The 14,758-nt window shown below is 30.4% G+C and overlaps 1 protein-coding gene across 1 annotated transcript in view; it reads left to right on the forward strand.

Moving 5' to 3' along the window:
• MS3_00007742 (uncharacterized protein) overlaps positions 1-14,758 on the forward strand; it is a 90,019-nt gene that overhangs the window by 2,113 nt on the left and 73,148 nt on the right. The window contains exons 3-4 of the mRNA XM_051216069.1: positions 9,211-9,457; positions 12,178-12,258. Of these exons, the coding sequence (XP_051066626.1) occupies positions 9,211-9,457; positions 12,178-12,258 (328 nt within the window). The remainder of the gene's footprint in view (positions 1-9,210; positions 9,458-12,177; positions 12,259-14,758) is intronic.

Consider the following 14,758-nt stretch of genomic DNA (forward strand, 5'->3'; position numbering starts at 1 on the left):
AGTATTGGTTGAAAAAGTGTTACACCTGAATACATTTTTTAATAAAATGCTGCACTGTACAAAGCGAGTGATAAAATAAGTCATAATTGGGTTTTTTTTAATACACCAAAAACTCATTGAATAGTTTATTTAATTCAAGTTTAGTCACATCCATTAGGAATCTCTATTGTGAAACTAATCAGTGATTGTTCCTAAATGAATTCATGAAAATGTTTTTGGTTTGGGTTCAAGCAGAGGTTATGGCACAAAAGATCAAACACATCCATTTGGCCAGCTACCATGTAATATCCGAATTGTCTAGTACACACCAACAGTGGTTTAGCAGACCTAAATAGATGCTGTATTTTGTGTACGTATACGCATTTTTTGGTAGAAAAATGGCATAGTTGTAAATCTATCTTATCTACATTTGTACAGCGTTAGCGGTTGTCATCCCACACATTACTGACAACATCCTTTTTGTGTGAGTAAAATCCGAATAAGCCCGACATATAGGTTTAATTTACGTATCTTGTCGATTCCTCCTAACTTAAAAGGGCGAAGAATATTGGACACGCAATCAATCATACAATGTCATTTTCACTTCCTAATAACATTATAGAGTTATCTTCTCCAATCCAAGACGTTCCAAAAATTTCTAAGTAGTTTTATTTTGGAAACACTATGTAAACATACAATGGTCAGGAGCACTTTTTATAGTCATTATCTTAAAATCTATTGGCTCATCACAAAATAACTTGAACAATTTCATTAAGAGAATGTTTAAGCCACTAATTTAGTAATAACTCCAGTAAAATATATATGCGCATCTACTAGTCTTAGTTTTTTGCCCACAGAATAAGATCTCAATTATGATTTAAATGTTAAATAAGGTTACTTTTACTAATACAATTTTGGAAAGACGAATAATTACTTTAATGGCCATTTCAATTGAATTACAGAATAATGTTTAAAAATTTTGTTGACAAATAAGTTTTTTTATATGAAACTTGACAAGCATAGGGAACTGCACTGAAAAGTGTGCTTCTCTGTGTGTGATAGAGAGAATGTGATAACGTAACAATCCGGACCATACGAAACGGTTTTATGGTGAGTAAATGGGAGTATAAAAAATGCAAATTTAGAAGACATTCCGAAATAATTTACATTCTAAGCTGATTGGACCGAATTGATGAATAACTATTTTTTAAACGTTTCAGGCTAACCTTAAACAAATTTATTCGAAGGCTAGTATTTGAAACACAAAGTACTATGTTTGAATCCTACTGTAAATACTAAAACTAAAATGCAGGGATATTCTGCTGATGAGTCACAAGTAGGTCAAAATATGCGTCCCAAACTTCTATGCTAGTCACAATCTAAATGATTCTATACAAGTGTTCACTAGTTGCTGATTTTTCTTTGATTATATCAGCCAGTAATAGCTTGTCTGTAGTCTGATGATCTTCAGCACTGATCTAACAATCTACATAGCTCACCATGTTAGAAGCAATTGTTCATAAATTGTAGAGCTACCGAGTAGAGTTAGTAAAATTTCAGAAAAGTATAAACCGAAGTCAATTACTGACCTACGTATATAAAATTTACTCGGGTACCATAGTTGCAAATTCACTCTTCAACACCTGGGTCTGATGCTGAATGAAGTAGGAAGAGACTGGGAAAAATTCAACTACCACAGATGTTGGCTAAGACCGTTTCCTCTAGTTGAAACCAAATAGAATCATAATACATTAATATCAGTTTTCTGAATCCTTTTATTGGTGTATAGGACTGTAACTGATCAATTTCTTTCGGCAGATATGCATCCTGTATGAGTTGCTGTAATATTATCATGAGGTGATGAGCATTTTAAACACAGACGAATAGGGGGCTGGCACATAAACCAAAAGTAACCCATTAATTGCATACCTAAACATCAGTGGGAAAATTAAAACAACAATTGTATATGAATTGAAATTAAAATTCACCTCAATGCACAAAATGGTGGCTGCCTGGGCATAGTGGCTAAATGGATAGCACAATGACTTTTGAAGCAAAAGTTACTGGGTTCTAATTCAAAAATGGACATTAATTCTGGGATGCAGGTACACTCAGGTGATGAATCAGAAATGCAACAAAAAGCGCATCCCGGATTTTACTACTAGTCACCATCCATCTCTGCTTAAGAAATAGAACCATGTTGGATGAAATGAAACCAGAAGAAATACTATGACTTATCATTAATAAAATATTATGGTCCAGTTACTTATTTCCCTATTAGAGCTTTCAATGTGTGTTATACATCAAAAATAACAAATCAGTCCCTTAAATAATCCGTTTGATCAATAAAGTTTCATTTATCTTAGTATTCTCTCTATCTTAATCCCAACTGATAACAATTTATAGTCTAATCAATTGTGTCATGCGCCTGTATTCAGTCACTTGGTTATAGCAGCTATTAGTTACTACCAATACTAATGATTCTAAAGTTTTGCATTTTTATTTAAAACAATGTTATTTTCTTTTTATCTACTCAAGTCTAAGTAACACACAATCAGATGGATTTGATTTGTATGAGTAAAAAAAAGTGTTGGGCTGCCCAAAGAATATACTTGTATCTATATACATAAGCCAGTATGTACATATACACAGAACATAATATAAATCTGCTCATCTAATGAACATTTACCTGTTATTGAACAATTGAGCAGATATATATACACATATATATATATACACGTTGAATACATTTTTTCGCTTATTTATATGTATATTTAAAGAATGAGTAATTGTTAGTACATTGAAATATATGAGAGATTAATGTAGCAGCATTTATTTATACTTTTGTTTAGTATTCTTAACCATTTAAATTAAAAGAAAAATGTAAGAACAAATAATAATAATAATAATAACAGTAATAGCCTTGAAGAATAAGTTATGAGTCATTCATTATTGACTTTAAGTATTTGACTTGTTTTGTTGTTTGTTTGTTTGTTTTTTTAAACTTAAATCATTGTCCTGCCAACTAAGCTTATCCATTTCTGTAGAAACTGCTACATATTCCAGTTCGATCCGAACAAGCTATATATATATATATATATATTCACATGGAAACAAATGTGTTATTATGTTTTTATAGGTGCACAACAAGTATTTTATGTTAAATTCACATTTCTAAATGATGTATTCTATTGATACCATTTACGAATCTGTTGAAATCATGAATAGTTTTTTTTACAATGTCTATTTCAATTATAAAATGAAATAATTAAACTATTAAAAATGGTGTAGAAATTATCTGTTCTAATGATTGAACTTTATCCTTGGTTTCTAAAAAAAATTACAAATTCTCAATTTCGATTTTGATTTTTTTTTTGGACATTTGTTTAGATCTTTATACAGATCAAAACCTGATTTCATATGTTGAAATATTTTAGAAAAATTGTAAACAGTGTAATTTTTATCGAATAGAGCCAAATTAATAATATTGCTATAAGATACGTTTTTAGATTTTCATTACAATGTCAGTACAGTTGAGATGCTGTACCAAGATTAATAACCAATTACATTTCAAATGCGTGAATAGTTAGATTTTTAATTTACGGGCGTTCTTTTCACAAAACTGAGCATATGTCATGGTGCACTGTATATGAACTACATATTAGTTATATAAAGTGAATAATGGGGGACACAAAGAATTTATTTGACTCACTTTTCGTTAAGTTAAGCAAACATGATGCTTATCGTGCCACAATACTAAAAGTTAATCATTATGATCTGTATATGAAAGACAGATACCACCCCTATAAATCCTGTCACCTAACGATCAAATGAAACAGTTGACTCAAATTTTTTTTCTAAATAATATGACAAAACATTTTTTGATCGGAAGGGGGTTTTCTGTAGATTTTAGTAATTTTATAGCTGAATTCATGAGTCAATTAAAGCTAGACCACCATGGAAAACCTGCAAGTGCTGGACGACCGTTTCGTCCTAGCATGAGACTCCTCAGCAGTGCGCTTGAAGAGGTATTTCCTGAAGTTCTAGTGATAAACAGTGACTAGTCGAGATCAATCGGGTCTGTTGTGAGTTAGTAACTCACTAAAGACAATGGTGGACATGTTTCTCAATCTCGTGGATTAGTTAAAGTTATACATTAACACCTTTGGATGCCGGCCGGCTTAGCGATCTAGAGTTTAAACGTTCAGTCACGAGAAGGATTGGTCGTGGGTTTGAATCGTGGGTGCGCACTGCTGAGGAGTCCCATACTAGGACGAAACAGCCATCCAGTTCGTCCAGGTTTTCCATGTTAGTCTATCTTCAATTGACTCATGAATTCAGCTATAAAACTAATAAATTTTTTTCTAATATAGGTGTCTAATTTGAAAAACTAATTATTAAAACTTTTATGATTTTTATTCGATCTCATCTATTGCTGATAAACACATTAATCAAAAAATAAAATATAATCACTAGTTAACATCATTTTCTCACTACTCTTTACAAATTGATAGAGAGGAGTTCATTGTAATAAAATTCATGAATTATTAATTGAAATCCTTTTTTTTTGTTCGTAAATGAATAGAGTAATCTTTATAATAAAAAGTAATATTATACATACTCATAGTACTGATAGCAATTAATAGTCTTTTCTTTTTTTGTTTTAATTTAATAATAAATGTATTTGTCATTATAAATGATCTAAATTACTGTAATTCATTAATTTGATTACTTGGTTATTAGTTCATTGATTATGAAATAATATTTATTATGTTTAAAGTAGCTATATTAGTAGGTAATGTCATTAAAATTAAATGCGACTGAAAGTTTAATATAAGTAGTTTAAATTTCATTCCTGAATTAGTTTATATTTTTCTCAATACTAATCAATGATATCTATTCTCAAGTCAATAGAATGGAATTCTATCGTTATTATTATTATTATTATTATTATTATTATTTCCGACAATTATTCAATCTTCCCGGGTTATGTACGATAAAGTTTGATATAATACTACATATTCATATCATTAGATATAGAAGAAATGCTCAGCATTCTAAGTAATAATAAATTCTAGTATATTTCAATAATTTATCGGTCAGTTTCTATATAGAATTAAACTAGTAGATTTCAAATGAGTATTCCTGTTTGAATTCGTTTAGTTTACCAATTACTTTTTATTGCATTTAAAAAATAACAACTTTGAAGATTGTCAAATGTTTAAGAAGTAAGTCGAAAAACATTGCTCATTTACTATTTATTCGAAAGCACTTATCAGATTGAGGAAACTATTAACCATCCCCATGAATTTAAGACAAAGGTTATTCATTAGTTTTTCATCAACAGTGATACAACAGAATTATTTCTATTAAGACTGATGTTCTATAAAGTAAGAATCAATACAAAATATCCCAATGACGTAGTGTGAAAATATGACCCCTATCCTCATTAAACAACTAATAAGTAAAATATGACAATTTAATTAATTCGATAAGCACCTACAACTGAAGCATGAAGTGTGTCGTAGTATCAAATTATTCACCCTAAATGGTTTGTTTTTTGGTCATTATTCAATAAATTTAGATATACATTGAATACTGAAACTATAAAGTGACTTAACTCGATTTGAAATGGTTTGGATAGTGCGATGGCGTTTGAAGCTCATTGTACTGGGTCCGAGTCCGAGATTGAATATCACCTCTGGGATACAGGTACATTTACTTGACAAGTTTAAAGTAGGACGAAACTCTCATCCTGGATTCCACTGCTAGCCACATTTCATCTATTCTATGTCAATAGGATGATTGCTTATAACATCGATGAGTTCACAGGAATCCAGGAGAATCGATTTTAAGCTAACTGTGGATAATTGTTGTAAATAGTGCTAAGAGAAGAACTATAGGTACTTTTTTTATGATGTTCAATGATTTGATGCGACCAAGAGGGAAACTTTGAACTAGGGTTTCATTCTAATTGACACTTATCAGCAAGACCTATCTGTAATTTTGAAGGAATCGATACCTTCTGGTGTCACCCAATGTCATGGTTCTCATCAATAGTTAGCGCTAACATAGCTAAATATAAGAAACCTAAATGAATTTCACTCAATACTATGAATAAAAGTGATACAAGTTTACTAACTTCTAATATTTTATAAACTCTATCTCATACATATATTTTTATTTTGTCGTCTCAAACTATATACTCAATATTTGGTTTTTCCCTCATCATTGCTTTTACAATTCATTCAACTAGTTCCCTGTTCATCTTGATGATTCCTCGTCGTTTCTGTGTAACATAGCAACCTAAGTTAACTCACATTTGCGTCAAGCTCCTATGTTGTTCAGAACTGATTGACTCAACTCTTCGGCATTATTTACTTTCATTTTTCTAATAAACAAGAAAATAAAAGTTTCTGCCATAATGATTTTTTCACTACACAACAATTATTTGAACACTCCAATAAATAAGAATATGATTTTGAAGGTGGAGGTAATGGAAGTGTTCAGTATTCAAAAAAAGTTTTAATTTTGAAACTGTTTCGCTTCACTGCATGTTAAAAGTTGTATACATATAATTTTTATGTTTCTATAGTTCCACATTATTCAATTCATACCTGATGTAATTTCAATGCACTAATTGTGATTAATTATTGAGATTCAAATATTTGAAACAAAATTAATGGTTAATTCTGATTGTTGGCATTAATATTATGTTTAGTTTCGCTGGACAAAATATTACAGTTCTTTAGACTAATTAGTTTATTAAAAATGTAATGACAACCGTTGTATGAAACGTTTTCAAAATCAGATCATCATTCAACTATAATTGTGTACTGACACAAGTTTCAATATTTTTCGCAAGCAAACAGCAAAGAGGAAAATGGTTATGACATGATTAGCAAATCAATCTGAATAACTGTGATTTTCTCCACCGTCGAGTATTTCCCGAACATTATGCTTCATTCACGTCTTCCCGAATCAAGACAAGAACTGAAGAAGTATATACACATAAATATATTTCAATATAACCAAAATAAAAAGATACAGCACTAAAAACATTGAAGTTTATTTCGAATTTACATGAGAATCCTCTAACATTTTGATTTGTCCTCTACCACTGATTGGTTGAAAAATGGACCAATCAGCGTACTTCGCTGTGAATTAAACTTTCAGTAGTCAAGGCTCTATCTTGTTAAGGGTAAAGTTATGTCAAATATAGTAAAAGAAAAAACTAATTATGGATCATTGACTAGTCCTGAGCTAAGATGAAACAGCTGGTTTAGTGTTAAGTGGTTGGTGTTAGTCTGTGTTGAATATTATACTAAGAGTATATTAAAAATGATGGGATCAAACTTCACCATTCTGTTCATCCTCAACTTTTACATAATCATTTATTTATCTTTTATTGATCATTTCATTGAGCACACATTTTTGTTCTGTTTGCTTTTTCTCAAACACTTGAATAAAAATAATGATTCCACAATACATTTCTTGGTGAAAACATAACACTCTTCTGTATGCTTTAATGATTAAAATATCTCCTCTTGATCGTATTTCTACAATTTCTTATTTCATTTGACAATTGAAATGACTAAGATGATCGAATTAATAAATTTGATCACTAAACAGGATCAAATGAATTTTAGCGAAAAAGAATCACTCCCTATTTAAGTGAGCAATATGAAAATATAATAAGTAATATAAACTATTAATTATATATAAAAATTTCAACTCAAATCATTAGACTATAACTGACTTGTCAATCAATAAGTTACTAACTATGGTTAAATATTAATACAAATCAAATGAACATTTTATTTCTATCCGGTAATGACAAATATCATATTTCTAACCGGTTCCAAATTCAATCTTTTATTATTTGTGTAAAAAAGTTATTTGACAGATGATATTAGTTATTAATGCCTATTAATAGTGAATTTAACAAGTTTATACATGTTTCATATAATAGAATAGACTCGATAATGATACGATCTTGTTGTATATACAAGGTAAAATGTTAGTAAACTAGATGAATACTTTTAATAGTTATATTGAAATGTCTTTTTCTTCTTCTGATTAATGCCCAAAACTTCCAATTGATATTAAAACATACGAACCTGGTAAAGATTGATTTTTATGAAAATATTATTATTATTTTTTCACAGTTGAATTATTATTAATTGATTAGGCAATTAAAACCAACTATTCTACTTAATCAGAAAGGGGTTTTGTGAATATTATAATTTAATAGTTGAATTCATGAGTTAATTAAATCTAGACCACCATGGAAAACCTGGAAGCACTGGACGACCGTTTCGTCATAGTACAGGATACCTCAGCAGTGAGCATCCAAGATCCCGCTCGAAGGGTTCGAACCCAGGACCTACCGGTCTCACACGCAAACGCTTAACTTCTAGATCACTGAGTTCCCCGAGATCCAACGGTGTTAATTTCTAACTTCAAACAATCATAATCGATTACTACTACTACTACTACTACTACTACTACTACTACTACTACTACTACTGCTACAATCATAAGGTAAACCATAGAAAAGTGGTCAATAAGTATTTTAAAATATAGGTTAATGAATTAAATCTTTTAAAAGTTCTAACTTCCATACACCTTTGATAAGAACTGGTCATTTTACTTCAGAAATGTCACTGTTCTTATTGAATATTTGGAGTTATTTATTTTCACTAACTTTTTAAAGTAAAACTTCAAAAATGTGTCAACCAATATTATGAATTACTGTTTATGTATACATATTAAATAATGCTTTTTTGAATTAACTATTTTTCAAGTTACATAGATGTACCTTACTGAAAGAAAACTTCTATTTGGGAACTCTATATAAATATACCACAGAAAAATAATTTGCACTACATTGTCATGGTAACTACCTTAGTTATATAATACATCATTTGTCGATCTAGAAACTTTCAGATCCAATTGTATTTATTACTGTGTTCTTTTTTGTAAATAAATTGAAATGAAAACCAATTGATTAAAACATGATTGTCTGAATTGATTTGATAAACCAAACAATTAATCTAATTTTATATTTCGAGTTGATAAAATTGATGTTCCTTTATTATTTTATCGGGTACGCAGTTATATTTCAAAACATATTTATCAGTTGATAAAAGATTTCAACATTTACTTAAACGAAATGTTTTTTGTCTGTATTACTTATTTTCTGTTTATTCATCAATTAAAAAAATCCAGGTTTGTGCACCTCGTCTTTCATGGTCATCAGCAGCATCTGTTTATTTACCTGGTGGTTGCTTTGAATTTAATGAACGTTTAGAAGAGCCTCAATTAAATCCTGCACCAAGTGCAATTTGTTTAAATGTTAAAGATTCTGATAAATCAATTGATCTGAGATATTGTACATTTGGTGCATCAGTTAATCAACATCCTAATAGGCCAAAACAATTATTTATGGGTGGTCCACATTTTTATTTTGAGAAAGGTGAGTAAAATATTGAATTGATTAATGAAATTTAATATCATTGTGTCTATTAGTTTGTCCTCTACGCAATCGATATTCTGTGGGTACAATAAAATAAAATAAGTTCCTTGTGGTAAGAAAACAAAATTGACACATGGTTATTAGTATTTAACAAAATCTACTCATGCAGTCGATCCCCAAATAGCAATCGAACAGTACCTAATAACAATGTACATATTGAATATTTAAAGCTATTATGTATTTGCAGTTAATTCTATCAGAATAGTATATGACAATAAGTTGTTTATCAGTTGAAAAATGAATAATTAAAGTTGAAAATAAAAAAGTCACATAATGAAGAACGAATATTAAGTCCTACCTAGTTGTTATGGATAAACACTGTTAAGGATTCTTGTGATAGGTGTTCAGTCGTTCATAGGCTTCAATGGTACCTCAGTTGACTTCAAATCGTAGTGAACATCGTCTATAAAAAAATCAGTTTCGTTGAGTTATAGAATTATTATTTTCTCTTCTGTATACTAGTCTTCATTCAGAATGTAATACTATTTAAAGCAGTTTATTTGATTAGTATAGTGAATAAACATGATCATTCACTTTGGATAATCTTTGCTATTAAAAGATCATACTCAATTTTCCATATCCTCTTTGTTACTCCATAAGCTTTTATCCGTCTCTCATTATTCGTTAACAGAAATTTGTGAACTTATTAAAAGCAACGTGCAAAGTAATAATTAGTAATGGAATTCACTTAATTCAATGCCAGATATTTGATTATTCTTAAGAATTATCAACATAAAATAAACAATATACATTATTCAACTTGTGAAGATTCAAGAACGTACGTATAAAGACGTTTGCAAGTAGTGGTTCGTTGCAATTCATATTTATCCGTAACGTTTTCTAGCCAGTTTCTCTCGCATGATATCGCTTTTCATCTTAAAGTATATTTGATATCTGAATTCGGTAGAGTAGTCTCTAATCCTTTCTTCCAAGGAGAGATAAAAAGAAATACACTAACCACTGTGATGGATCTCTTTAAATTCCTCGATTATAAGATTCTCAAAAAATTCCAAATATTTCATAAAATCGCCTAAATACACATAGTTACAATAATGTAAAACTACAAATATGAGCTGAAATTATTTTCTTCAAAGTTCACCGCCATAAAAAATAGGTTTTAGCTAGGTATCATTTAGACTAACCAATCTCGATATGATATGATATATTACATTGAAGTAATATAAATAACTAAACTGTCCTACTTCGGTCATTTTGAACAGATGTGTAACATCATGCATCAAAGTTGAGAATCTAAATCTATACTTCGGGTATATATAATTCAATAATTCAGTGGTCCAGCAGGTTAAGCGTTAGCGCGCGAGACCGAAGGCCCTGGGTTCGAATCCCGCGAGCGGGATTGTGGATGCGCACTGCTCAGGAGTCCCGCAATAGGACGAAACGGCCGTTCAGTGCTTCCAGGTTTTCCATGGTGGTCTAGCTTCAAATGACTCATGATAGAACCAATTGTTTCTGAATTTAAACAGAAAATTATCATGGTTATTATCAAAGTAATACTTTAGTAATATTGTGCTTTTTGGCGCGTATACATGATACTTTTCTTTGTTGCTTAAAATATACAAACCTAACTAATTTGATGCAATCATTTAGTCTAGATGATCTTTTTTTTCTACAACATTATTTAGTTGTTTATGTTCTTTCTGTATTAAATACTACTTTCCCATATCTTTCTCTTTCTCTTCCTCACTTGTTTACTGAATAATATTAGTAATGATAAAAAATGTCTACTTTTTTTCTTGTGTCAATATCACATTATTTCCCTGTAGATCTATATATCCTTCAGACTTCTTCCATATTTGTCATGTTACATATTCTTGCCAAAGATCACTTACTACCAATATATATATATATGCATAATTGTACCATGTAATAAGAAGCTTTTCACTGAACAGAATAAAATTTTCTTACTATTAGTGCTTCTCTGTCCCTGGTTATCATTCTTGATTCTTATTCCTTTTAGCATAAGCATTTGATTTCAATGCTATTAGGTTTGAGTTCTATCTTAGCAATATCTTGAATACACAGAATAATAAAACTATTTTGATCGAATTTCGTCACCATACTCTCGTGAGTATATATATTTTTTAATGTTTTTGACGTCATACTTTAAAAATAGTATATGTGCTAAATGTAAAGTTACTTCTGTATTGAGTGATAAATTACAGTAAAATAAAGTATGTTAGATAAGTGCTCTATATCAATATTTATTCAGTAACAACCATACTAGCTTTTAAACAACATGACGTGAAATAAATAACTACTTTATACACCAATGGAGACTGATTTTTATTATCTGACTACTCAGTTAAAATATAAAATAAAAACTTGAAAGCCATTAGTCGTCATATCATTGTTCTTGTCATTTTTCGTTGTTTTTTTCAAATTGTAAACGGTATGTAGCTAATAAAAATCATGAAATAGAGAGTACGATCAATAAACACATGTTTATTTTCTCGTAAGTTTAAACACTTATGGAAACATTCCTCTTGAAGCTCGGTACTTTTTGGTATTGTTGATGTCAATGTTTCCTTTGTAAATTTGAATGAAAAGTTTTTTGGACAGAAATCTCTTTAACATATAATTGAAAGTGTCTTGTGTATATTTTCGATATGCCTAAAATGTACGTGTCTTTTTAATTACAGGCGTTGGGGCTTCAGTGAATACAAACACCTTTGAGCGAGTAATAACCTCAGTTGAAGATATTCCTTCAAATACACTTCTTGGTAAGATGTGAATTGTAATATATCTACTTACTTAATTACGCCTGTTACTCCCAGTGGAGCATAGGCCGCCAACCAGCATTCTCCAACCCACTTGAATTATATGTATTGATAAATTTATATTCAGTATTAATGATGGCATACTATAAACTCCATATTAAAAATAAAGAAGATTCTATACTTAATTTGACTACCATTCTTTATACAGTAAATAATACTAAGTATAAAAGAAAGGATTCTTTAATTTAAAATGGTGTTTTTATTCACCAATTTCAGTTGTGACCAACTCTCTTCCAAATGTACCAGGCTCAACCAATTGTTTTTTTATTTCATAGAGGTGTATTACCAAGTACACTTTCATTTTGATCGATTATGTAAGCATAATTCTAGAGCAGTAAGTGGCTGAATCAGTGCTGCTGGTCAAAACATCACGGATCCAAGCACCACTCCACCTACTTCGTTTTAGCCGCCCAAGTACCAACATTAAATTTTACACAGTGTAATTCAGAAAGCGAGATCAGGTTATGTAGCTATTTTTATTACATGTTAGTTCTTTTTTTAAAAGATAACCTCAATCACATTTTTCTAATCCATAATTCCTAAGTAACATTTGCTATTACCTGCTTGGTCGTCATCACTGTCAGTTTGCTAATTTTGCGATACATTTGAGTTATCGCTTGTTACTGTAAAAATAGACTTGTTCCTTTTCAACTTTTGGCTTCCGTACAGAATACAAAGTTATTTGGAAAATCCCGTTTTCTGTACTAGTGCATGGATTATTATACTGAAGTACTGTTGTCCAGAGATGTCCTGTCTATTAAACTTTCCACTCGTTATGTTGTATTAGAAGAACACTTAATTATTTGCAAATAGAATTTACCATATGACAATCGGGAACACTAAATGTCTAGATGTAACACTTAATAGAATCGGATACATAAAGTTGTACTGTATAAATTATTTGCAAATATTTTTAAGGATAGGTGATTAGTTGAAACGCTCATGCACAAATTATACACAACCTCAGCAGTTGTATTACTGATATTTTTTCGGTTTTACTCAGCTTGTCGACGGCTGAGGCTTTCTAGAAATATTTTCAATATTCACTAAGTATGTTATACCCAAAACTTTCGGTCATTTATCCTTTCATTTAGTAGAATTCTATACTGTATTAGACATATAATATTGAATAAAACCATCAATAATAATTATAGATATGGATATATATGGCAGTTTAATTTTTATCAATAATTGTATCTCAAACATAACATTTTACTACAACTGTATTCTTCGTCCGCTATGTCGGGTCGCACGCTGGACATGTTCCTAGCAGACAGTTGTGGACAACTCTAGCCTCTTGAAACAGTATTTTTAATTAAACTTAATATAGTATACAAGCGCACCAGCTAAGTTGACGGAAAAAATGACTGAAATTAATGAATACAACATACTTAATGAATATGAACAATGTTGTTGATAATCTCATCTGATTTTCTGTCAAAATACGGTTCCACTGATTTCGTCCAAAGTCATTCGCTACAGGATGAAAATTTTCTAGTTTAAAAGAACTCCTTTTTTAAGAGTTTGTTTAAATTCATTTGATTGAAAGATAGTTTTTGTGACGAACTTCCATCAGACGTAAAGTAAACACTGAAAAGCCAAGAGACGCCAAACAAGTATCTCCTCCTGTCAGTAAGAAATTATGTTTTTTCGTTGATGATGTTAAAGATTGGAATCGGTTGGTCTATACTAGTATGCGTAAGTCTTGAATAAATGTCCTTGATGTTGCCATTAATTTGGAAGTTTTAGTAAAGTTGGATCACGATAAGCGATCAAATCGAGGACATATGTTTTGTAACTCGTCAGCTGTATAAGCCTTCACCTCAATCTTGATCCTCACAGTGAAATTTAAATTCACCGAATTTTGCTCCAATCGCCCACACGTTGTCTACTGAGTTGTTAACTGTAAATAGCAACTAACTTGTGCAACAGGTATGAAGTTTATTGTAAGGGTTTATACTGCCTTTTTGACTGTGTGAACATCAAAACTAAGATTCAGTTACATTAAGCTAAAGAGTTTCAAATAGGACGATAAGCACACTATGGGTCTCACTGTTAACCGCTGTGTAACCTAAATACAATCTATTTTATTCTAGTTTATTAATTATCGACAGTGCACATACATGCATACAAGACTGTACTTAGGATTGAACTTTGAACACATGAACCTGGAAGTGTCTTTAAAGTACTTGATGAGAATTTAGTAGTCTACACTTTCATCTTCAGTTAATTCACGAAGTAATGCAATATTTCTCCGTCTGATTCCATTTCATGATAGAAAATTACATTCAAAAAATTAAAACAGATCAGTAATACTATGACGTTTTCCACTTAACTAATTGTTAAGAACTATCAACTGATTATTATTGTTATTATTACTATAAATGTCGGTCATATTCCACATCAACATTTAATACCGCCCTACACAACGGTGGTAGTGGTG

Source organism: Schistosoma haematobium, chromosome 4, assembly GCF_000699445.3.
Source record: "Schistosoma haematobium chromosome 4, whole genome shotgun sequence".
Lineage (NCBI taxonomy): Eukaryota > Metazoa > Platyhelminthes > Trematoda > Strigeidida > Schistosomatidae > Schistosoma > Schistosoma haematobium.